The sequence below is a fragment of the Megascapheus bottae genome, chromosome 6, assembly GCF_031878675.1.
Source record: "Megascapheus bottae isolate mThoBot1 chromosome 6, mThoBot2.hap1, whole genome shotgun sequence".
Taxonomy (NCBI): domain Eukaryota; kingdom Metazoa; phylum Chordata; class Mammalia; order Rodentia; family Geomyidae; genus Megascapheus; species Megascapheus bottae.
This window is the reverse complement of record NC_143514.1, coordinates 11,453,570-11,480,819: the sequence shown is the minus strand read 5'-3', so window position 1 is coordinate 11,480,819 and position 27,250 is coordinate 11,453,570. Positions and strand designations below refer to the sequence as shown.

At 36.6% G+C, this 27,250-nt stretch overlaps 1 protein-coding gene and 1 pseudogene across 1 annotated transcript in view; one reads left to right on the top strand and one right to left on the bottom strand.

The window, feature by feature from the left end:
* Snx7 (sorting nexin 7) overlaps nt 1-27,250 on the bottom strand; it is a 78,099-nt gene that overhangs the window by 36,383 nt on the left and 14,466 nt on the right. The window contains exons 2-6 of the mRNA XM_090334250.1: nt 17,244-17,426; nt 10,832-10,942; nt 10,038-10,202; nt 7,244-7,442; nt 2,187-2,386 (exon numbers count right to left, since the gene is read on the bottom strand). Of these exons, the coding sequence (XP_090190376.1) occupies nt 2,187-2,386; nt 7,244-7,442; nt 10,038-10,202; nt 10,832-10,942; nt 17,244-17,426 (858 nt within the window). The remainder of the gene's footprint in view (nt 1-2,186; nt 2,387-7,243; nt 7,443-10,037; nt 10,203-10,831; nt 10,943-17,243; nt 17,427-27,250) is intronic.
* Nucleotides 20,161-20,832, top strand: LOC150061371 (cytochrome c, somatic pseudogene; annotated as a pseudogene).

Below are 27,250 nucleotides of genomic sequence, written 5' to 3'. Positions count from 1 at the left end.
AATATTTTTTATTGTAATTACTAAAAGGGTTACATGATATTTGCCAGATAGAAGGTGCATTAATTCACATACACTGATACCCTTTCACATGTCTTGGTCCCCATTGGATAGGGAAGGGGGGAAAACCAAGTTGGGGGTGGAGGGGAGGGTAAAATGTTTAAATTTTGTAATTGTCTTATACCCTATGGGAAACAGGCTGAGAGATAACAATAAAAATGGAAACATAGACATACCCAAGAAAAAATGAGAAACTTTTCTTACTATAAGGCAAAGGACTCACACCATAATTCAACTCCACATGCTTAAGATATATGTCTATAAATATAAAGTACTGGTCTTTGTATATACAGATACATTTTAATGAAGAATTTGCTCCATAAGGCAACTAGTGAAAGTGAAAGTTAATACTGAAAAGGGAAATACTGGGATGTGAATTCAGGACCATGAACTCTTGCTCAGCTTGTTTGTTCAGTGGTCTACAACTTGAGCCAGGCTAACTTGGCTTTTTGACCGTTATTTTAGAGATGGAATCTCAGAGTCTTTCTTTTCTGCTCAAGCTTGTCTCAAACCTTGATGCTCTGGATCTTATCCTTCCAAGTAACAGAATATAAATTAATTTAATCACTCTATCACAGAATTATTATTCATTATTTACACTCAGACTGAAGGAAATATTTCAATAATAAACAGAATCAAAACCACAATATAAATACTACACATTATATCAGAGAATTCCATAAAATAATTCAGTTGAAGATCTGTCCAGTACCAATTATAATTTTCTACACCTTCAGGAACAATATTTCTCTATATAGCTTTTGTCTTGACAGGATAGGGGGTGAAACACTACCTAATTCAGAGAAGAAAATACACAAATAAATCTCCCTGAAGAGCCACACAGCCAGTGATTAATAATGAAGTAAGAACAAAGATGTGGCTAAGGTAACTGCTGTAGCAGAGTACAAGACTGAGCAGTAGTGAAAACTCAGAGACCTTTGGGAAGCAAGAAGGGTATGCTTCTCAAATCATTCCAGATAACTGAACAGGTAGTCAGAACTGTGTGCAATGACTCCCTCAAAGAAATCCCACACACAACAAGAGGAGACAGATGCCATGCTTACAATTATGACACATTTTCTTACCAAGGAAAAAGGAAAAAAGAATCTCTCAAACATAAGGATATACAACATCAGAAATAAGATATGGGGGGAGGGGAGTTTGGCCTAGTGGTACAGTACTTGCCTAGCATGCACTAAGAGCTGGGTTCGATTCCTCTGCACAACATACATAGAAAAAATAGCTGAAAATGGTGTTGTGGCTCAAGCGGTAGAGCTCTGGCCTTGAGAAAACCCACAGACAGTGCTCAGGCCCTGAGTTCAAGCAAAAAAAAAAAAAAAGAAGACATGAATCCTATTATAAATCAACAACTATAGATAGCATTACGAAATGCTGAATATCTAGAAATCTTAGCTTGAGGATAAAAAATTAAAACACTGAAGATAGGATTAAAAGCATTTTAAAACAGTGACAGAAAAAATTAATTTGAAGGCTGTTTTTCATTCATTTATTTATTTACGTATTTATCTATTCATTGACAGTCCTGGGGCTTGAACTTAGAGCCTGGCTACTACCTTTGAGCTTTCTCAAGGCTAGTGCTCTATCACTTCAGCCACATCTCTTTTAGGTTTTTCTGTGTATGGGATACCAAGGAATTGAACACAGTGCTTCATGCATGTTAGGCAAGTACTCTACCACTAGGCCACACGCCCAGCCCTATTGTTTTTTTAAGCAACCAGAAGTCACAACAAAACACCAAGGCTTTGCTCAATGACTTCCTAAAGGAAATTGACTTAGAAGTGAAATCTAAAAAATAAATGTAAAGTAAAATTCCTTCAAAGTAAAAATTTAAATTATTTGGAAATCTAATCATATTTCCAATGGACACCTTGAATGGGGATGCTTCAAATTGTAATGATGGCAACTGAGTATTCCTGTCTTTGAATAAAGTGTTTCCTCTACTCATCTATTCATAAACATAGGGATCCGATATTCATCCCGTATCTACTTGTCAAAACATCCTGCGAGGACAGGGAAGTAGCAGTGCAAAGGCAGAATTAGAACTTGTCTTTACAAAACTTGAATGAGGTTGTAAGGGCCTGCGATGCACTGTAAGTAGGTATGCTTACCATTAATATTTCACTGTAAAGCACATACTCATGCACAACAGGAAGTAAGCCCTCCGAGAGGCCGGACATCCTTCTTTCAGTGGCCTTACGGCAATTGCCAATGCAACCGGCAATGCCCTTCAGAATATCAACCAAATCTTCTTCTGATGCAGACCACAGGGTATGAATTGGGCCATATTCTTTCATTTCATCAAAATATTCTACAAAACAAACAAGGAGTTAGTACGCTCTTCAACTAACAAATGCCTGCATTATAAACAACATGGAAAGATTTTATTCCTTTTATCATGCACAAGTATATATCATGAATAAAAGAAAATGGATGTCATCTGTCATTAGTCTGATCAGGCATCCCACTTTCCCAACTCAAGTTATAGTGGTGCAGGGTATAATAATAGCATCTTATTCACTATCAAAATTTTCCTATTTGGGAAAAATATGTATTAAATATATACCAAGACATGTGAAAGGGTATCAATGTATGTGAATTAATGTACCTTCTATCTGGCAAATATCATGTAACCCTTTTATTAATTACAATAAAAAATTATATTTAATAAAATAAAAAAATAAAAAAAAATAAAAATAAACAGATCTATTGCAACTTCTAACTATGCTACAATTACATTAACTTGTTTCATGGGAAAATATCCTAAACAAAATTTGTCTTCGTTTTTTCCTTCCTTGGGCTTCTATAGCCCACTAAATGGCAATGACTACCGAAGTAAAAAACCTGGAGACATTCCTAGAATTACAGCTCTAAGAGCTAATTTCTAGTACTTCTAGATTTTCAAAAGTTGACTTAACTCATCTATCTTAATCACATCTCTCATTTGTACTCATGCAAGAACTCTATTTTGTCCTTTTTCCATTTGTATCACAATAAATATTAGAGTTCTTCACTGACTTAGAAAGGCCTTTATAATATTTCCCTGCCTTCTGTTCCAGGCCCGATTGTCAAGTGTCTCTGACAAATCTATTTTTTTTTTTTTGCCATTCCTGGGCCTTGAAGTCAGGGCCTAAGCACTGTCTAGGGCTTTCTCAAGGCTAGAGCTCTACCACTGAGCCACAGCACCACTTCCACTTTTTTTTTTCTATTGTATATGGTACCAAGGAATCAAACCTGGGTCTTTGTGAATGCTAGGAAAGCACTCTACCACTAGACCAACCTCCTGGCCCCCAAATCTATTTTTTTGACCAGTCCTGGGGCTTGAGCTCAGGGCCTGAGCCCTATCCTTGCACTTTCTCAAGGCTAGAGCTCTACCACTTGAGCCTAAGCACCACTTCAAGATTTTTTCTATGTATGTGGTACTGAGGAAAAAACCTGGGTCTTCATACATGCAAGGCAAGCACTCTACCACTAGGCCAAACTCACTTCCCACTCCCCAAATCTAATTTTGACTCAGGCCAAAGTGATTTTCATTCATGAATGAAAGGGGCACATCTGGGCATATTGCTTTGTCTTCACCTCTTCCACTTTGCTACCCAACAAAGTACTTCCCCCTACCTCAAACAATCTCCTTTGATTTTTGCTCCAAAGGATTTCAAGCTGCTTTTTCCCCCCATGAAGCAATCATATTTGTATTTCTAGTAAAGCATTATTCCATCCTATTATAATTGCTATCTATTATTCTTGGCCTATATGCTCCTTAAAACAAAGGTCAAGTCTTAAGATTTTTGTAAGCACTGTGTGATATATGAAGTGTTAAATATCTTCATATTAATGAAATTGAACAAGTAACCAAAGCTACGTTGTGCATGATAAACAAATAAAAAGGAAACTGAAACATTTTTCCTGTGCTTTTACTGGGGCTTGAACTTAGGGCCTTGGGGCCCTCACGTGGTTTTTTCTGTCCAAGAGACCTCTTCCATTTGAATCACATTTCCCCTTCTGGCTTTTTGCTGGTTACTTGGAAATAAGAATCTCTTTCTCAGAGACTCTCAAACTATAATTTTAGGGCTTGGCATCTTTCATAGCTAGGATTATGGGCATCTAGTAGTAGGAATATATTTCATTGAAAAATGTTGAGAAATGTTTTTCTATACTAGAAAAATACAGAGAACATTTTATATATTATTCATGTACTTCAGTGAATTTGGGGAGACTACCTATTAAGTTTACTGAAATCTCTCATAATGCTATAAACTATGAAAGTTTCAAAAGTCCACATGATCAAATAAACTGAGGATGATAAATTTAAAACCAACAGCAATAGTAGTTGTTACCTAATATATTCATAAAGTTTAATTACCACTAGAGTTGTCCAAATTCCTATCCCCTGAGCCTAGGGTCTATCCATTTTTGCTAAATAGTAAACATATTAAACTAATACATGTAGAAAGAAAAATGTCCACATTTCCTTTTTCAATTACTGAAATATTTTTCATTCAGAGCTTTCTGAAAATTGCTTAACATGCAAATAACACATGCAGGCCAACTCCAATGACTTCTACTGCAATTTGTCTATAAACATATCTATTTCTAAAAGAGAACTTCAGGGTGGAAATCATCCTCCTTTAATCTATATCACAGAGAAATAATTCAACCTGTGGTCGATACAATTCATTCTCCTAAATAGACTGGTAATTCAAGAAAAGTAATAAAGGAAAGAAAACAAAGGAGGATGGGGAAACGGTAGAATAAAGGAGAAAAGCATTTGAGTATAAGAAAAGTATCAATACCACTAATTGTAATCCACAAACCCTTCATGATCTGAATATGAAAAAAAAGCTTTCTGTGCATAGGTTAGCTTCTCAAAGCTATAGGAGCAAACATTGAATCACTTTGAATGGATTCAGTACAAACAGGTTTTACACTCTATAGACTGAGTTTCTTCATCTCTTAACTAACTTATATTAGGAAATATACTTACAAAGTCAACCATTATTATTTATTTATGTATTTATGTATGTATGCATATATTTATGTATGCATGTGTGTAAATATTTATTTATTCATTTATTAATTTGTCAGTAGTGGGGCTTGAACTCTGGCCCTGGGTGCTGTCCCTGAGAACTTCAACTCCAGACTAGCGCTCTTCTAGTTGAACCACAGCAACACTTGTAGCTTTTTCTGTGTGTGTGTGGTATCAAGGAACTGAACCCAGGGCTTTGTGAGTGCTAGGCAAGCACACTACCGCTAAGCCAAACTCCCAGCTCTAGTCACCCATACCTCTTAACTTAGGTAAATTAGAAAATGTTTTCAATTTTCCTGGAGTTAGAGAATAATCATTATGAGATAAGGACTAATTTATGAAGTTCTTTTTTAAGTCAGAACAGATACGACAGAAAACAGAAGGAAAGTTTAGTTACTTACCAACACAGAATTTTTTTGGAATACTTAGAAAGACCTAATACAAAAATTACTACTCCTCCTTGTACAACTTTACCACCCCCCCAATAAGTTTGCAAGAAACCTACAACTGAAGACACCAATTCTTTGATTTATGATATGATCCACATTGAATATATGATCCACATGCTCAGGTCTTCCTTTATCAGTATTTGTTCTGTATAGATGGGAGCTACAGTAATTGATAAAACCAAGCGGGACCACAAAAAGTAAAATAAAAAAAACCCTATTGTTTCCATTTCTTGGAGTTCATTTCAATAAGCAAGGTTTTTTATGATCATTTGCACATAGCTATTTAGCCCTTGTGATCCTCTCCTAAGACTATACTCCTTTGGTCTCACTGTGTGAATGTTTATAGATTATATTTATCATGTCTAAGTATAATTCTTTTGTCTTCTATCATCCATTGTATTTACTTGTAGATTTATAGGCACATTCTAATTATTAAAAATGAGGGAGGCCATGCAACCTGTGTTTCTATGGGTTGGGCTTACTTCGCTTAGTAAACCTTTTTTCGAGTTATCCCATTTCCTTTCAAATGGAAAAGTATCATTCTTTCTGATCGAAGCATAGCATTCCATTGTGTTTATATATCCCATTTTCATAATCCATTCATCTACTGAGGGGCATCAGGTTTGATTCCTTATCTTAGCTATGTTAAACGGTGCTGCAATGGACATGATTGTGCTGGTGGCTTTAGTGTAGCCTGGGTTGTGGTCAACTGGAGAAATGCTCTGGAGTGGGATTACTAGGTCATAGGCAAGTTCCATATTTAGTCTTTTGTGGAATCTCCTGCTTTCCAGAGTGGTTGAACAAGTTTACATTCCCACCAAGAGTGTAATAGTATTGCCTTTTGACCATATCCCCACCAGCCTATGCTGTTGTTAGTTTTCTTGATAATGGCCATTCTAACTGGAGTGAGGTGAAATCTCAATGTTGTTTTGATTTGCATTTCTTTTATTCCCAGAGATGCTGAACATTTCTTCATGTGTTTATTGGCCATTCTTACTTCTTCTGAGAAATCTCTGTTTAAGCTTTTAGCCCATTCATTAAGTGAGTTGCTGCTTCTTTGAGGATTTATTTGGGAATGGGTTTAATTTTTTGAAGTGTAAGTTTATTTCAGAAATGAGGCCCTTGTCTGATGCCTAGCTAGGAAAGCTCACCCATTCTGTGGGCTATTTATGTGGTTTTTTGTTGTTTTTGTTTTTTGTTTGTCTTCTGTTTTGTCCCCTTTTTTATTGTTTTTTATATCTGTAACTTCTATCTTGTATGTAAGCTCATCTGATTTGGGGAAAGGAAGGGGAAGCACAGAACTAGAAGGACAAAGGGTTAATTAATTTAGCAGTGATACTAGATACTATGTTTGAAATGAACTGTTCAACTTAGGAGAGAGTGGGTAAGGAAGGGAGAGATGGCGGAGGGGTGACACTATTCAAAAAGAAACGTACTAATTACTTGAGTTATGTAACTGTAACCCCTCTGTACATCACCTTTCCAATAAAAATTACTTTTAAAGAACCCCAATGGGGCTGGCCATGCCTGCCCTCAACCTCAGGAAAGAATCAGAGACTTCCAATACATTGCAGGGAATAACCACGTGCTAGCAGTGAGGTTCTAAGAATGTCACCATCCTACACTAGCAAATGTGAAAATTCCAGAAGTGAACAAAACAATCTGGAGACCACACTTCAGTGATGCTACATACCCCTTTCTTCCTTGTAGATTCTCTGAGATATTTTATCTATTAAATTAATTTTCTGGCTAAACATTTCAATGAAGTTGTTCATTTCCATGAACTCCTCTGGCCGGTTCTTCACCCCTCTCATGGAGGATGCCACAGCTTTGACTGTCTGCCCCATCCTGCTTAGCAACCCAGGCCCTTGCTTCTTGTGGGAGGAGAGATCCTAGAGACAAAACAGAATGTACTGTGGTGAAGCAAGCAACAATATTCCATGTCTCAATTCAAAAGATGAAAAACAGAAAATCTAATTAGATGAAGATAACAAAACTATTTGTCATGTGTATCATATTGTAATATGACTTTGAGGCGGATGAATTTCTTTTTTGTTGTTTTTTGGTAGGTGCTGGGGCTTGAACTCTGGGCCTGGGTGCTGTCCCTGAGCTCTTCAGTTCAAGGCTACTGCCCTAACCCTTGAGCCACACAGTACCACTTTTGCTTTGCTGGTGGTTAATTGGAGTCTCACGGACTTAATGCCTGGGCTGGCTTTGATCCAAGATCTTCAGATCTCAGCCTCCCTAGTAGCTAGGATTACAGGCATGAGCCACCATGCTGCTTTATGGCATAGTTTCTGCTCTCATGGTCAGTCCTCTGGAAATATTCCTCTGAAAGCATTTACATAAATCAGGTGTATAATGCTGCCTCAGAGCATAAATCTTTAAAAGAACAGAATGTAACAGATAGAACAATGCTCAATGAGATGCTGGAGAAAAGGGTAATATGCTATGCCATCATATATATTTTATAACATGAAGTTAATGGAGCAACGATAAAGGGAAGACGTCTCGCAGTCTATATTAATTCTGTGGGAAAATGGAAATACTTCATTAATTCTTTATGTATGATAATGGTAACATTTATTGAGAATATAATATATTCTAAGTACTAGCCACACACACACACACACACACACACACACACAATTTCAAAATTATCTTACAAGGTAGATCCTATTATCATAATCATATTTTCAGAAGAAATTAGATGTACAAGAGGGTTAAGTAATTTGGCTTAAGATTTAAGAGATAAGTGACTAAGCAGGAATGAGAGTCCAGGCAACTGATATTAGATGCCAAATCTTATCCCACTGTTAAGCACAAGCCAGCTTTGCCTCCTTAAATTCATTAGGACAGTTTGTAAATAGATACTACCTGAAGTTGGTCAATCATAACACCACCTTCACTGGTGCGCTGTCATTAGGAAAAGGTTTTTAGTAATATATATATGCATTTACTTATGTCTATTATATACATATTTATGTGTATACACACAAGCACAAACATGTACAGTTTCAGAGTTCACCTAGAGAGGGCAGCTACAGACTTGCAAAAGAGAAGAGATGCTATAAAATGGTATACTATGAATCAAATTATCCCTTCACAAGCATGGCACAATTATAAAGAGGAGGAGATTCTGTTAATAGTTGTTGTATTTGTAAGGGATTCTGAAGACAGTCATAGTATTTATTAAGACATAGAGCTGCACTCACATAAACAGTGAAGGGGCCGGGAGTTTGGTCTAGTGGTAGAGTGCTTGCCTAGCATGCACGAAGACCCAGGTTTGATTCCTTGGTACCACATACGTAGAAAAAAGCTGGAGGTGGTGCTATGGCTGTAGTGGTAGAGCTCTAGCCTTAAAAAGTCCAAGGACAGTGCTCAGGCCCTGAGCTTAAGCCCAGGACTGGCACAAAAACAACAACAACAACAACAAAAAACAACAACAACAGTAAAGGTTCAACACACAAGAAATAAGTCTCTAAGAACTAATATCCACCACCTAGTGTGAAGATTACGTTATTTGCTCAAATATTGAGTAACTACCTATCTGCTTCCTGGTTTTCTTTGCTGCATTTCTTATATGCAATTATTTATAGAGAAATATGATAAATCAGCACGTTTCCAAGTTAGTGTGGCTTTATTGAGAAACAGCAGGTGGCAGAATGGACCAGGCCACACATTTTGTTCAGGACAGCTACAGCCCCACTTGATAGAGTAAACATCCTCAGGGAGTGCACAAACCACAGCTGGTGAGCTGTTACTGCAACTGAGGACCATAGGGAATGTTCCTAACAGTTTCTAAGGTTCCAGAGTCAGGTCAAAACCCCATGTACCAGAACTCACAAAGGACTTCCAGATCTCAGATCTACCTGTTGCTACTGAGACACCACCGACTGCTTAACACTAACCTTCTATCCTCCATATTATTTTTCGTGCTGAGTAGCAACTTCACAACAGAAAACAGAAAATAGCAAAGAGAATGTAAGAATTCTGTATTAGAAATTAGGATATTCCTCACATAGAGAATTCAAAGAAAAATACAGAGATGACACTGTGCTTTTCTCTCTCTCTTCTCTCCCTGCCACTTTCATCCATTCAGCATTACCTGTTCATTTAGTAATGATTTCTATACAGACTTTTGAAGTCCCAATCCAATACCACGCAAAGTTGGGTCAATAAAAATACCTACATATATTTAGTATATATTCTCATATACAATGAGAATCTTGCCCTTTTAAAAAAATTCAGAAAGTTATCCACAAAAGGAAGTTAGAGTTTTCAACATGAGGAAGACAGAACAACTGTGTAACATGTATTTTATAGAATAAGTATGTCAATATGACACACAGTTATACCTGCAAGATAGAGCTTTCCAGTGCTTCTCAAAACTACATCATGCAGTAACTAACAAGAGAAATCCTACAGTCTGCTGCTACAATCATAGAGAGTGAAGGGTTCTATGGAAATAAATCAAAATCATTTACCCAGGCTTCTGCAGTAAGAAAAACCTTGAAGTCTTCATTAAATGTTAAAGTTGGATGATCAGCAATTCTGTTCAAAAATTTATGCAATGCCTTCCTGCGAGTCTCGATGAAGTCATCATTAAAGCGCTCCACCATTCCTTTCACTATAAACTTCTCTGGTAATGGCTGAGTCCAAAAAAGAAAAAGATGAACAAAAAAATAAATAAATACAAAAGCTATTCAGAACACAATGTGGCACTCATTTACAAGGGAGTCTATATTCTTAACAGTTGTAAGACTAATTAAACATCTGATCATATGCTATAAATATAAAAATTCACAATACCCCAAATATTACATGAGATTATTATATATTACAAAAGTTTTTAATAACTCTGAACTTAGATTGGAAACTTGAGAAAGAAATATTCCTAAGATAAATGTATAACACTGAACATAAAGATATTACCTTCTTTTTTGTCAGTCATGGGGCCTGGGCACTTACTTAGCTCAAGGCTAGCACTCGATCACTTAGCACTTTGATCTACTTTTGAACCCACTTCTGGTTTTCTGGTAGCTAAAATGGAGATAGAGTCTTCGGACCTTCCTTTCCCAGGATGGCTATCCTCAGATCTCAAGTCTCAAGGACAAGATGTGGCTTCTTCCTGCTCAGCCTTTTGTTTTATTTCCAAAGGAACCAAGATAAGGCAAACAACTCTACTCAGAAATATTAAGTTTTAGATATTCCAAAATCTAAAGGAAAAATAGTAACTATTCTATGAAAACTCTGGTGAAATTTACTGGAGGAAACTTACTGGAATAATCAGGGTGGGGTGTGATTCCTCAAGTTTTCCCTTCAGCCAAAGGAAATCTTGATAGCGTCTCCTAACTTCAAATTCACTGGAGTCAAATTCCCCTCGAGATGTCTGGAGAAAACAAAATAACAGCCCATGAAATACAAGATAGACTTATTTGCATAAAGTAATTTTAAACATATACTGAAATAAATGGGTCTCTAAGAAAAATTAAATCCTAATTATTCAGTGTTTCTCAGTCTCTATTTTTTAAGTCCTCTATTCATGTAGCAGATGAAATAAAGCAAACTTTATGGTATTTCCAGAAAGAAAGCAAACATGATGCTTAAATTTAAAGTCTAAACTGAAAAAAATCTGTCTTACAACAACCATCTGCCTTCCACAAGAGCATAGCTACTATTATCTCTGGCATGACTTTCTTGCTTAAGAAGAAATGTGTTCTGAATTTAGGTTTCCAATAAATTTTCCCCCAAGATGATTAGAATTCAGAATTTGAAGAACATCCTATTTTTACAATTTGGAAAATAACCTGAATGTAACTGAGAAAAGTATTTCCTTGGAATCTGCTCAAATGAAGTGCTTTGCTAGAATTTGCTTTTCATACATAAAAATTCTAACATTTCACATAGAGTTTTTACCACTGTTTTTTTAATGTAAATTAATGGATATTTGATGTGAAAAAGAAAATCTTTCTGTCATCCCCGAAAGGAGATTAATTTTGTCATATGCATAAAGTCCTAAAAAAATAATCAAACACATTAAAATAGCTGTCCTCACATTGACTGTCTTCATCCCAGGGTAAAAACATGCTGATGCAGAATCACCTCTCAGAAGAAAACACGCATTCACACTAACTTCTTATTTAACTCAATTTTGAACACATTGAAAATTACATGCAGTAATATTTAGGTTAAGATTTTCCTGGAGAAGTAAAGATGGAATAAAATGTTACAAATATGTTTCAGTATCACCAAAATTATTAACCATCCTCACAGAAGTAGGTACCAATCATAAGAGGTGCAGTATCTCAATTGTCATGAAAAGGACTTCATAAAAGCTCTATCTTTGAATTTTTCTTTTTGAAAATGTGGATAGCCTTGTAGAATGTTCTTTTTGTAGCAGGAAAAAGTAAGGGCAAATTAGATGCAGACATCTAAAAACTAATCTGGTATAAATTACAGCAGGAAGACATAAAAGCAAGTCAAATACTTGGATGGTTCTGGCCTTATCCTTCTGTCCTCGTACAAGGATTCTCTAACTTTAAACAATCATAAAGAAGGAAAGTAGAGGGCAAGGACAAGTCTCAAGGACAAGATGCTGCTTCTTCCTGCTCAGACTTTTATTTTATTTCTGAAGTAACCAAGACAAGGCTAACAACTCTACTTAAAAGGGCTAAAATCATGACTAATTTCCCTACAGAAGAGATTAGAACCAACATTTCATACAAAGCAGCCAATCTTGGACAGTAGAAGATAAGACAAAAGATTCCAAGCTGTTAGAACCATTGGAATAACTAGGTTTGATGAAACATCTCTGGTTTCAAAAGAACACAAGCCCTACAAAGTTCACTTGAACTACGAATAACTTAGAACCTCATTTTCTATGGATATTTACACTGTGACATAATAAATTATATAGGTCTCAATGCATTTGCATACAGTGAGACCAAAAGAGGGCACTCTTAAGAGAGGAACACAAAGGCAAAATACTTATGTGTATTTGATCATATAAAATAGTATTTACTATTGTAATCCTCTGCTAGGAGAGTCTTAGATGTGTACTAATTATTACAAATGAGGGAACCCATTGAACCTATGTTCCTTCGTGTCTGGATTAGTTCACTTAATATGATTTTTTCCAAGTCTCTAAAGGATTATAATAGCACAAAACTTAGGTACACAGATCATATAGGATGAGACTAAATGAAAGGATCTTTAGGATATGGAAACAAGAGCTTTACCTTGTGCGATTGTTGATGTTATTTCTCTTCTCTTTTGTTGACCTTTGGTTTATCTCATACTGTTACAGTGTGTGTATGACTTTGTTACCTGGTATATTGTATATACATTTATTTGTTTATTTGAAATAGGAAATGGAAGGGGGGAAAACAAGATGATTAGGAGGTGGTTTGGGGAGGGAAATGGGGTCAAAAACATAAGAAGGGTAATCAATGTGTGACAAGTAATGCACCTACTATCTGGTGAATGTAACTGTAACCCTTCTATATGTTACCCCAACAATTAAAAATAGTATTTACTGAAATGAACTCCAGGAAATAGAAACATTTTTTTCTTTTCCTTTTCTCTCATTAGTCTGTTTATCTGTCTTTGGGAGAGTAAGAAGGGGCACAGAAATGGAGGGACAGAGAGTGAACAAACGTAGCAGTAACACTCACTAGACAAAATGTTGAAGATAAGCTATACAACTTGTGTGGGTGGGAATGGGGTGAAAAATTGGGAGAGAGCAAAGGAAGGTGTGACATTGTTCAAAAAGAAATGTACTCTTTATCTGACATGCTACTACAATCTCTCTGTGTATTATCTTCACAGTAACCATACTGAGGTTAAAAAATAATAAAGAAAGAACAACAGGATTGCAGAATTTCAAAAATAATGAAGAAAAAATGATGGTGATGATAAAAGTTGAGAAATGTGAAGGTTAGTATCAATAGTCTCATGACCCATATCTTTACATGTACTTACTCAAAAAACACTGATTTGGTCAAGTACAGTTTCTCTAAGCTTGAAATTTCAGAAAACTGTATTTATGAGAAAATAAATCCTAATCAGTAAGGAACATAACAATCTCAAAGCACACACTCAGTCATTTATAGGTTTTTCTCCTAATAAAAACAAGGGGGAAAAACCTGTCATTTTATCACTCATTATCTTGACAAGCATGATAGAAAAGCAATCTCTATATCTCCAAAAGAGATCTCAAAAAGAGACCTTTTACGGAGATGTCAGATCCAGGACGATTTCCATAAAGGGCACAGGTAAGGAACTTGAGCCTTCTGCAGCTTTTAATTATATTCAGTCAGATCATTACAGTCTTCCTGAGCAGAAGACTGTCCATATGTGAGTATAAATAGGAATATGTAAGTGTAGCTTTACACATCTATAGCAAAGATGGATATAAATGTTTATAAAACTAAACCTTTTCTAGTGATGTCAACCTTGGACTATCCATTAGATAGAATGTTCCCAAAGCTCTTATATTTTCTTTTACAACACTTAAAAATTTTATTAAACAACTAATAAAAAATTGATAATTATCATTGCACCTCTACGTTTTCCCCAATCTCTTCATTTAAAGATCCATTAAAGAAGAAACCTCTCTCCAGTAATTGTGTACTGATCACTGTTAGAGTCTTATGAGTACTTAGGACAGAAGTGACAGTAATTATTTTATATAGCAAATTATTAAATAAAGCTACGAATAACAAAGAAAGAACTTTGATAGTATAAGCCCATCTATTAGATGTTTATGTTTACTCATTTTTAATGAATTACAAACTACATGTGGACTGTAATGCTGGCAAAAAAAACACAGCTAAAGTTTATAATTGTTAAAATGAAAGAGAGTTAAAATGAAAATTAGATAAATAAATATATAATGTGAACTTTTTAAATTTTCTGTGTTTCAATGCAGCTATGACAGCCACTATGATGTGTAACCTTTGTTAATTTAATGAGTTTCAGCGTCTTCATGAATGTAGTGAGAATAAATGTAATACTTAAGTTCTATGACTGTTCTGAGCAAAAATGAATTTATATATAGGAGTAACACAGCATAACACAGAGAAGCTTTATTATGTAAGCTAACTTTGGTTTTGATATCTCTATGTTGAGCAGTTCACAAAGTATGATGCAAATACAGACAACTCAATGCATGTCTACAGAGCACTGAAATCCATTCGTGGTTTATGAAGGGTGTTGTTCTGAAAAATGCAAATGATGGGAAAATAATCCCATTTTATAAATGGTCTTCCTGAAAGAGTGATGAGGATGAATGCTTAATTAGTAGTACCAGGAAAACTTTGACTATATTCCAAGCAGTATGCCTACATTAATATTCACTGTTTTTGCCAGTCTCAGGGCTTGAACTCAAAGGCCTGAGCACTGTCCTTGGGCTTTCTTGAGGCTAGCACACTCTACTACTTGAGTCACAACCTCACTTCTGTCTTTTTCTATGTATGTGGTACTGACGAATCGAACCTGGGTGTTCATACATGCTAGGCAACCACTAGGCCAAACTCCCAGCCAAATATTCAATTTTTATATAAAAAAACCCTACGGTTTCAGCACTATCAGCACTATCATCCCACTTACAAATGCTAATAAAGACAGGTTAATTAAAATGCCCAAAATTCTTAGTGAGGAAGGGGACACACCCAGATTCAACTCTGTTTCCTTGCTTTACCTTTTCTTACCAAGCTCTTTTCTCACCCACTCACACACACACACAAAAATTAAACTGCTTACGTACTATAACTACTATATCCTAAGAATGATGCTTGGTATTAATGACTTTACAACTCATTACCTTGCTTGAAAAGCTATCAGAGTTAACTAGGAATAAACGCACATGCATGCACACACACACACACACACACACACACACACACTGACCATGGTACACACAGGTAGATGGCAATTACTGAATACTTGGTGTACATCAGGCACCTTGCTAAGTGTTTACATGATTACTTATCCTACATCAAATTGTATGGCAATACCACCAGACTGGGTGCTATTATCACCTCAGTTTTGTTGATTAAAAAAATCATTTGGCATAGAAAGACTACACATATAGGTGTTCAATTTCTTTGCCATACTGACTCATTGTTTTATACCCCATAAGAGCTCTGGTAGAATGGAATAAGGAAACAGAGGAAAGATGACTCTTTTTAGCCATGGCTAGGAAATGACTAATGAAGTCCTCACTCAGAGTCCCTGACATTTTGAGTTGTTTCTTGAAAAATAAACAGCAGTTTTGTCAAGAAGGAAGATGGGCACAGCAGAAGGAAAAGTAAATGCAAATTTATAGGGGAGAGAAATTCTGTGTAATGTTCCCAGGTCAGAAGATGCTCAGTATGAGTGGAGGGAGAAAGAAACAGACACAGGGAGCAGGAGATGAATCTGTGTTCAGCTAAAAGACACACAGTTTTGTGTGTGCTGGTATTGGGACTTGTACTCAAGACCTGAGGTCTGTTTCTCAGCTGTTTCCTCTCAAGGCTGAACTACCACTTGAGCCACAGCTCCCCTTATAACTTTTTAAGAGTTAATTAAACATAAGTCTCAGAAAACTTTTTGCCTGTACCAGCTTTGAACCAAAATCCTCAGATCTCAACCTCCTGAGCAGAAATGGAAGAATCACTAGTGTCCAGTTTTCTTTTTAGTGTTTGCTTTTCTTTTTAAAAGGCCTTTTTTTTTCTTTGCCATGCCTAGGGCTTGAACTGAGGGTCTGGATACTGTCCCTGAGCTTCTTTTTTCCTCAATGCTAGTGCTCTACCACTTGAGCCACAGTGTCCCTTCCAGCTTTTTTCCAGGGCTTCATGCATGCTAGGCGAGCAGTCTATCACTAAGCTACATTCTCAGCCCCTGAAAAGTCATTTCTTTATAATCCTTTCCTATAAAAACATAAAAGAGCCATGAACTAGTGACTCACACCTGTAAGCCTAGCTACTCAGAAGACTGAGATCTGAGGATCAAAGTTCAATACCAGCCTGAACAAGGAAGTCCATCAACTCTTACTTTCAATTAACCACCAAAAAGCCCAAAATAGCACTGCAGCTCAAGGGGTAGAATGCCAGCATTGAGCACAAACAATAGCTAAGGGTCAGTGTCTTGGCACTGAGTTCAAACCTCAATGACAGTACGTACAGAAGAAACAACAACACAGAACAAAAATTAAGACAACCCCTAAATAGTTGTATTCTAAAAACACAAGTGACTATTTCTCAAATCAATTTAGATTTCAAACTACAAACAAATATACAGAGAGCAGATAGAATGCTTTTTAAAATAGTATAGTAAATTGGCCTAAGGTTCTTTTTGTACAATGTAGTTGCCAGTCAACAAAGTAGTATATGAATACAATGAATCTCAATCAAGGTCAACTCTTTCATCATTCCTCCCTATCCCTCCCAACCTTACCTCGTCTTTTGATTTTCTTCATTTTGTAGAATATACATTGGCTTTTAGGACTGTATTCCCCTGCTTCTTCCTGCCTAGTTATGGCACACAGGAGTACTTTCAAAAATTTAAACACAGTAGCACCATTCAAGAAAATGTTTCATGGGGCTGGGAATTTGGCCTGTTGGTAGTGTGCTTGCCTAGCATGCACGAAGACCCGGGTCTGACTCCTCGGTACCACATACACAGAAGAAAATGTTTCATTCAATACTTACCTTGGTTATAATCCTGTAAGTAATGAAAGTCTCGATTGTCGTGACGTGGCTTTCAGGTTCGTCGACTGTAATAAAGAGGTCCTTTAAATCTGGCACATCTTCAAACTTGATTTGGTTTATCATCGACAGAGGAGACGTTGGCATTGCAGGGCTTAAGGAGTTCATGTCTGTCAAGGAGGCATCCTGAGGAATGGCATGAAGACAACCATCACAAAACCGCTAACACCTCCTAGTTCCGAGACAGCGTTTATGTGAATGCCAACATATACAAGACACTTTGACTTATACGAATGATTATGTTACTATTTCATTTCACCAGGCACAGCAAACCTATTACATGAGTTCATTAATAGTTTCTATATAAATATTAATTTCACTCACACCTGTAATCCCAGTCACAAGGAGGTGGAGGTAGGAGAATCATAGTCTTAGGTTAGTCCTATCAAAACCCATGACAAAATAAAGCGACATAGGGGAGGGGAGGAGAGGAGAAGGGAAGGTAGGGAAGGGGAAAGGAAGGGAAAAAAGGAGGGGAGGGGAAAAGGGGGAGGAGGAGAGGAAGGGCTCCTACAGTTTGATTGTTTTCCTAGGCAATCCTTTCTGAAACTCAGTCCTCAATGCAATGATACTAAGAGGTAGGGCCTAGTTTGGATGAGGTAAAATGATGAAGCTGTTGCACTGAAACCTTTGAAAAGAGCTGGAAGGAACTAAGTAGCCAATTCCGTGTCCTTCTGCCTTCTGCCTGTGGGAACACAGGGCCAGGCATCATCACAGAGATAAAGGGTAGCACCCCTCCTCAGACACTCAACCTGCCAACAACTTGATCTGCGATTTCCCAGCTTCAAGAACTGTGAGAAATAAAATCCTATTATTTTTAATGATCTATTCTCAGGTTCTTCATATAGAAACATAAACTAACTTTTACATAAAAGGATACAAAGAAAAAGCTATAACATGCTGGGTATGTGTGCATGTGTATGTGTGTATAGCATGCTGGGTATGTGTGCATGTGTATGTGTGTATAGCACATTTCCTTTTTTTATGGGGACAGGGTCCATCATCAAATGGTACCTCAACAGCAGTGCAGAAAAACAGGCAAATGACCAAGAAGAAGGAAGTATACTATGATTCAGAAAACTCAGAGAGTCTTGGGAATTCAAAGTGTCAGAGATGGAGATGAAGCTAAAATCAGAGAACTGGCTTGGAGAAGCTCCTGAAAATATAGACATCAAACAAACATACTTCAACCCTTTTCCTTTTTTTTTTTTTTTTTTTGGTCCCAAGAATGTTAGCAAGAAAAGAGACATTCAATAATTTAATTCATGTGAACTGCTTCTCCTAGGAATTCTAAATTCTTCTAAAGGAGATTAGTATTTACAAATTAAAATATGATTGCTAGGAAATCCATGTGTGATATATCTGCATACACAACTCATATATATTACTTTTAGATCTAGAGCTATAGACAGCTAAAAATGGAAACAGGAAATTCTAAGAGTTCCAGACTGGTATTTCCAACTCTAATTTGAGATGCCACATGTCTTACTCTACCTTCCTTTTTTCTTTATTTGTAACATTGGCACATTCAGCCATTCATCCTGAATGTACTTACCTATTTGCTCTAAATGTATTTACCTCTCTACTTGTGTTACACTTTTCTCTCATTTCTGACCAGACAGGACAAGGAGTCATGCTTAATCTCAAACTTATTGAATGTCTCCCCAGCCCCAGTCCTAATGGTCAATGTCACAGTCATCTGCACATAAATTTACTTCCACTGTTTTGTTTTGTCTTATTTCAATAAAGGAAAAAGGCTAACATGTTAGCACAAACTATAATTCTCACATGTAGGAAGAGAGAAGGTGCCAAATGTTTGAGGCCAACCTAGTACTACAGAGCATCTCCTGAGTAAGCCTGGGTTACCACATAAATTGACGGAAAAAACCCCTGATATTTATATACATATACATACAAAAATAGGTCGATAGAAAATAGAGAGAGATAGAAACACTTAATGAAAACTACAGATAAACAAATTGGAAGAAATAGATGAATAGTCAAAAAAGGACATAAGAGACACAGAAAGGGCAAATGAAAGGCTACACATTATTTTTATATATATGATACTCTCAAAAATCAAAGGAAGGGATGATAATAATAAGTCTAAATAGTACCTTACATAATGCTACGAATGGCTATCCTTGTTTACAAAATATGAGAAGTATTTCTGTAGAAGTGGTAGTAATATTCTAAAACTCTATATTCCTTTAGATAGTTTTCTTCAAAACATAAAGATGCTAGAAACCAAAATTCCGTCTATCATATTAAATAAGCTAAAGTGACGATACATATGGAGAGGTTGAATGGAGATCCCTTTGTGTTCAAAGTTAATAAAAACAACTGCAAAAAGTGAATACTGTGGCAGGATATAGGACAGGTAAAAGATGATTTCAGTTAGGTCAGCCAGACATGAAAAAGTGAAGAATCAGTAAATAATTCACAACCAAACTGTCTATACGACAGGAAATCATAAATTTTATCCATGACTGAGTAGAGTAAAAATGATTAAGTCATGTTTTAAAAGAAGGCACACACCAGGAAATGGAAAGACATCTCATGCTCATAGATAGGGAGAATCAGCATTGTGGTTGCGAAAATTGATATATAAATTCAATGCAATCCCCATCAAAATCCCAAGGACATTCTTTTTTTCATATATTTTTATTGTAATTAATAGAAGGGTTACATTATATTTGCAAATAGGAGGTGCATTAATTCACATACATTGATACCCTTTCTCATGTCTTGGTCCCCCAAGGACACTCTTTACTGAATATAATTCAAAGGTTCATATGGAACAACAAAAGACCTAGAATATCCAAAGCAATTTTAGGCAAAAAGAGCAATGCAGACTTAGGTGCCGGCCGGCGTGTCCTTGGGTTAGAGAGCGGGACGTCTGCCTTCGTGTCCGGTGTCCTCCTTGTGGTAGCGGCGAGAGAGTGAATTTAAAATGGGTGATGTTGAAAAAGGCAAGAAGATTTTTGTTCAGAAGTGTGCCCAGTGCCACACCGTTGAAAAGGGAGGCAAGCACAAGACTGGTCCTGACCTTCATGGTCTGTTTGGTCGGAAGACAGGCCAAGCAGCTGGGTTCTCTTACACAGATGCCAACAAGAACAAAGGCATCACCTGGGGAGAGGATACACTGATGGAGTACTTGAAGAATCCCAAAAAGTACATCCCTGGAACAAAAATGATCTTCGCTGGCATTAAGAAGAAGGGAGAAAGGGCAGATTTGATAGCTTATCTCAAAAAAACTACAAATGAGTAATAGCACTGCCTTATCTATTTATTGCAAAACAAGTGTCTCGTGGCTTTTTAATGTGTACCATAATTCAATTGATCTCTGATAATCAGATTTCAAATCATGAATGGCTGATAGAATATTTTTGGACAATCCCGATTTAAGTAAAACTGGCTTGTGGTTGTGAATATGATCTTTAAAAGATTCCCTCCCCCAAACCTCCATTCTGTGATATGATTGGACTTACTAATGTTCAATTTTTCAGCAGAATATGGATTAATACCTTCACCTATGTCAAAGATTGGTTTTCTAGTCAGATTTATATAGCTAGTTATGAGAACATCTTTAAATACTGGCAAAAATCCCTTCACTGTTTCAGCATCAAGAAAAATTAATCTGTTTGAATATGTGATCATTAGCCTGTTAGAGGCAATGATTGAAGATGAGGCAATGTCTATATTTTTGGTCTTGACTATACCAATTTAATTAGAATTCCCCATTTCTGAAAACTGCCTTTTACTTATTGAAAGGCATTTTAGTGTGGCTTATGTATAAATGTCAAATAAAGAATATTTAAAACTTGTCAAAAAAAAAGAGCAATGCAGACTTCAAACTCTACTATAGAGACATAATAACAAAAACAGCATGGTATTGGCACAAAAATAGACCAGAAGATCAATAGAACAGAAGATGCAGAAATAAAACCACATAATTATAGTCAACTTACATTTGACAAAGGAGTCAGGGATACACAGTGAAATAAACACAACCTCCTCAATTATTGGTGCTAGCCATATACAGAAAACTAAAAATTGATGCCAGCCTGTTGCCATGCATGAACATTAACTCAAAATGGATCAGACCTCAGTATCAGTCCTGAAACATGATAGAGTAGGAGAGACACTGGAACTCATAGGCACAGGCAAAAACTTCTTGAATAGAAGCGTCACAACAGTTTAGAAAAAGACTCCACAAATGGGACTACTTAAAAATAAAAAGTTTCTGTACAGACAGAGAAATAGCTACTAAAGTAGAAAGACAATCAAGCAACTTGGAAAAGATATTTACCAATAATACATCAAACAAATGCTCAATATCCAATATCAATAGGGAACTCAAGAAAGTAATCACCCCAAACCCAATTGCTAAATGGGCAAAGGAACTAAAGAGAGACTTATCAGAAGAAGAGGTTAAAATGGCAAAGAAACATATGAGAAAATGCTCACCATCCATGGTCATAAAGGAAATGCAAATAAAAAGAACCCTGATAGCACCTTATTCCAAATAAAAACAACCCTGATAGCACCTTATCCCAATCAGAATGGCCAATATTCTGAACTCAGACAACAACAAATGCTGGTGGAGATGTGGAAAAAAAAGGAACCCTACTGCACCGCTGGTGGGAATGTGAACTAGTTCAGCCACTCTGGAAGGTAGTTTGGACGTTCCTCAAAAAAACTAAAAATAGGGGCCAGGAGTTTGGCGTAGTGGTAGAGTGCTTGCCTAGCATGCATGAAGACCCGGGTTCAATTCCTTTGTACCACATACATAGGGAAAAAAAGCCAGAAGTGGTTCTGTGGCTCAAGTGGTAGAGCTCTAGCCTTGAGAAAGTCCAAGAATAGTGCTCAGGCCCTGAGCTAATGCCCAGGAATGGCAAAAATAAAATAAAGTAAAATAAAAATAGACCTTCCCTATGACCCAGCCATGCCATTCCTGGGCATCTACCCTGAGCATCATAACCCAGGACATGATAAGGATACCCACACAGCCATGTTCACACTGCACTATTCACAATAGCCAAGTGATGGAAACAACCAAGATGACCTACTGCAGATGAATGGATACAAAAAAGGTGGTACATATATATATATATATATATACACACACACACACATATATATATATATATATATATAATGGAATTCTACATAGACACCAGACAAAACAAAATAATGGCAATCACTGGAAATGGATGACTAGAGCAAATCATGTTGAGTGAGATAAGTCAAGACCAAAGGAACAAAAGGCACATGCATGGTCTCCTTGATATGTGGATATTAGGTCCAAACAGTACAAGAGTGATGACTCAATATTCGGGTACTCAAGGTCACTGACATGAAATCGGAGATATACATATAACCACATAGACATATACAAATATGATAGGATATATATTCTATACATTGATATATTATACAGATCAAAGAAAAATTTCCAGTTAATATGAAAATAAATATAAAATGGTCCAAATAAATATGGAATATTTGATATATGATATGTAGCCATGAGCAGAACTTAGAACTTCTAAGTAAGTGTGCAATCAACAGCCTAACAACAACAAAAAAACTCTTGAAAACCATTTCACATAAACAATAACTTTCCTAAACCAACAAATTTGGGAAAATGTACTTTAAATCGCACTGACTTTGCACACCACCCTGCGTTCTGGCATCCTCTGTCCTCACCTCCCCACTTACCACAGCTCACTTCTGCAACCTCCTACATAATTTAGCATTCCATTTCCTCTGCTTAAAATGCACCCTTTTGTAGAGTTGGAAAGATCGGCATTAATTTGCAAAGGCTCACAATTCCAATGAATAGAGTGGAGTGTCATAAAAATATGCTTGGATATCTAGCAAAAGGAAGAAAATTGCAGGCTGAAATTTAGCAACATCCAAGATTTCAAGAGAAGGATTTAAATTATGGTGAATCACTCAGAAATGTTCTTAAAACCTCAATAAAACTGACTACCCAAAGTAGTTTTGATTCATTCCAAGAAAAGGGAAAACTACACTGACAATACTTAAAAGATTTACATTTGGACATGAATAACCAGAGGGGCAAAAAAAAAGTGTCTGAGAAGATATAAAGAAGCAATTAACCAAAAAATAACTCCATTTAACCTTTTATGGTTGATGCTTTTCAGGAGAAATGCATCGTTAAAACTTGTCTTTTCTAAACAAACCTCTACCATCTCCCTCCCTTTCCTTCTCCATTTCCTTCTTTCTTGACATTTGGATACAGTCTTTTAAACAAAGGAAACATGCCTTTTCATTTGTTTTCTTCAAGAGATTATACCAAAAAGGGAAAATATTTGTACAATCAACTTTTGTTTCTTGAGTCACACTTAATATACCATTCTGATGGCTAACACAAAGCCAAGAAAACCTTGTGGTGGTTTCAGGCTGAGCTGAATGAACATGACAAAACAGGAATCCCAACTTGTCACTGTCTGCAGTCCTTCATCCAAAGCAATACTTTCACTGCAAGGAAGTTACTTAATGACTGAAATAAACCTATTCAAACACTGCTAGTACAGACTATTGTACTTTACTGATAAAACGATTTACAAATTAAGTGCAAGTTCACTGCATTCATTGTTACTCTTGCATTATTGTATCATTTGATATAGACTGAATTTTGTCTCTCTCCTCACCGAGCTCCAACTTCAAGTTGAAAATCTAACACTTCATATTTTAGTATATAACTCTATTTTTAGAAATAAGGCTTTGTGTTACATCATTGTGTTTAAATGAAGTCATTAAAATGGTTCCAAGCTGGGTGCCAGTGGAACAAACCTGCAATCCTAGCTACTCAGAAGGCTGAGATCTGAGGATCAAGGTTTAAAGCGATCTAAAGGGGAAGAGTCTATGATACTCTTAGCTCCAATAAATTCCTTAGAATAAGCCCAAAGTGGCTCTATATCTCAAGTGAGAGAGTGCTAGCCTGCAACACAAAGAGGCTCAAGGACAGCGCCCAGGCCATGAGTTCAAGCCCCAGGACTGGCCAAAAAATAAAAAAGTTCTATAATGTAACATAACTGATATCTTGGTTAAATGTGGAAAGTTGAACACAGAAACATGTATACTGAAAGGATAATAGACTGATATCTATCAGCCAAGTTAAGAAGCACAGAGCAGATCCTATCCTTACCAAAGAAGGAACTCTGCTGATAACCTGGACCATGAACTTCAAGCTTTGTGAACTATGAAGGTGTAAAATATTTGTTGTGTAAGATGTCCCATCTGTGGTACAGCAACTATGGGTTATACACAATAAAAAGGGGAACATGAGCTGGTATGGTTTACACCTATGATCCTAGTTATAGACTGAGACCTGAAGACCAAAATTTGATGCCAGCCTGTGCAGGAAAGTCTGTGAGACTTGTATCTTCAGTTAATCACCAAAAAGCCAGAAATGGAGCTTTGGGTCAGGAACCAGAGCCCAAGCCCTCAATCTAAGCCCCAGTATTGGCACACACACACACAAAAAAGAGGCACAAAACAAACATCAAAGAAAAATGTTAAACAGAGAGGTATGGGGAGAAAGAAGGGAGTTTCCATGATTATAATATTTCATCTTTGATCCACTCGTTTGTTTTATTACAGCATAATTACCAACTCTAGTAACTTCTGGGAAAAGGATAGGCTATTAGGTTTCAAAATGCTACTACTGAAACAAATAACATACCTCAGTGCAATTGAAAACAACTGAGTGCTTGTAAGTAATTGAATGCTCAGGAGATAAAACATAGAAAGAAATCAGTTAAAAGGTGAAATATTGCTTCCTTAAAGATGTCCATCCATCATACCCCTTAGTAAAATACTCCTCATCAATATAAATATATAAATGCTACATCTCATAAACACAGTGTGAATTATTCTGATAATGCTACATCGCAGCTACCATCTGTGCACTAACAGCTATTTCCCTTTTACAAGTAGAGGGAAAAAGAAAAAAAAATCAATGTGAGAAGTGTGATAAATCAAAATCCTGGCATGAAAAGGCCATGTAAATAAAACTGCTGATTACACAAGAAGGCTCACACACCGAGAGTCATCTGGTTAAAAAACCCACTTCAAGAGTGGAAGGATTTGGAGAAGCCACTCATCTTGGTAGGCCTAAATTTAGACCTACCAGCTGTGCTTTGGTTTACACAGCTTTCCAATTTGACTGCTTATAATAATAATAGTAATAATAAGAGAGAAAGGACTGTGGAACAGGAGTTGCAAATATCATTGGGGAGAGACAAAGCCAGCACCACACCATTGTCTATACAACATTCAAATCTTGTTTGACATAAGAGCTAGCCCTATATATACTTGTATGCACAGGTCACCATTTACTTATCCTTTCTCTTTTATGCTTTTTGTTTTTGTTTTGTTTTGTTTTGTTTTTACAAAGTTTCTAACAGGGCTTACCTGTGTATAAATTGAGCAAAGAAAATTTTCATGATTTTATTTCCTGCAGTTTTCACTTAGAAGAAATACTATCATGCTGCTGAAATCTGACCATGCTTTAAAAAAAATAACTAAAAATCAGGTTGATATTTAATTGCCTTCATATAAAGATATGGAAAAGCAGTGGCATCTTTACCTCCCTAAGGTTCAATTTCTCACTTGTAACCTTTTCTAAAAAGGTCATATTCTACCTTGGATCACAGAAAATTAAGATCGTGGGGGTACTGACCTTATGCCTGGATTAGTGTAATCCTCACAGGATTAGCTTCTTTCTCTCAAGAGTGGGCTGTGACAAAATGTCCCTATGGCTCTCCTACACATGCCCTGAGCTCCTCTCTTCCTAGTACAAGCTGAAACAGCACAATGCCCTCATTAGATGAAGCTTCCTGACCTTTGGCTCTTTGGCCTTCGGGACCAAAAGCCTAAAGAAACTTCTGCTCTTTTTATAAATGAGTAAGACTTGGATATTATATTACAGCAACAGAAACAGAGTAAAGTATATCAAAAGCAAAAGTCTCTGAAGTCTGGCAGAACCAACCTTTATTCAAGTTTAATTATCTCAACAAGTTTACAAGTGCATCTCCACAGGTACCAGCTCTATGTACTTGGTGAAGTCATTCTGCTGCTCTGAGGTAGGGTTTGTCCCTGTGGTCAATTAGGCTCTCGAATGATTAGGAGAGGATGCAAAGAAACCATAAATGTGTCTAAAGGTTTTACATGGCTTTTTTTTGCAAACCTTACCTGGTTTCTTTAGAGTACCAATTTCTAGCCACCGCTATAAAGATAGAGAACAAGGTATAAGTGAGGACTCCAAGGACAAATAAAAGGCCACAACTGAAATGTCAGAGGAGCCCTCACTAAGTATGTGCTCAACCACACTGTCACAGTTCACACATGCACCTTGGCCGTAAGTCACATTGCAAGAAATAAAAGATACACCTCAAAGCTCTATGACTGCTTCACCTACAAAAAAAAAGAGCTCCTAGAAATGCACTAAAACAAGTCTTGTGTCCTGGATGCATACAGCACACAGTATAGGCCAACTGCGCAACTGTGAACTCATTGATGAATAATCAAAAGCAGAATGTGCAGGAAAAACTCTACCTGGGGGAATCTCCTGTTCTCAGGATAGGGCACACTCAGCTTGGAAGTTCAGGAGAAATAGATTCTAAGCACCAGCAGTTGGCCTGCCAACTATGGGTGTGGCTGAAATGGATGCCGGACTTCAATAAAAATAATACTCTTGTGAACAAAAATGTGTTCTTAGATACATTCCCTAAGGGAAAGGCTAGACTACAGAGAAACAACAAATTTGCAGAGCATTTTGGAAGAGACTGAATAGATGCCCATACATAAATTAGAAAATGCAATAGTCAATTAAAACAGATACATCAAACACGCTCCTTTCCTAGTAATTCAAAACTGCGTAACAGATACTACCTGCACTGACTTATTTAAAGAAGAAA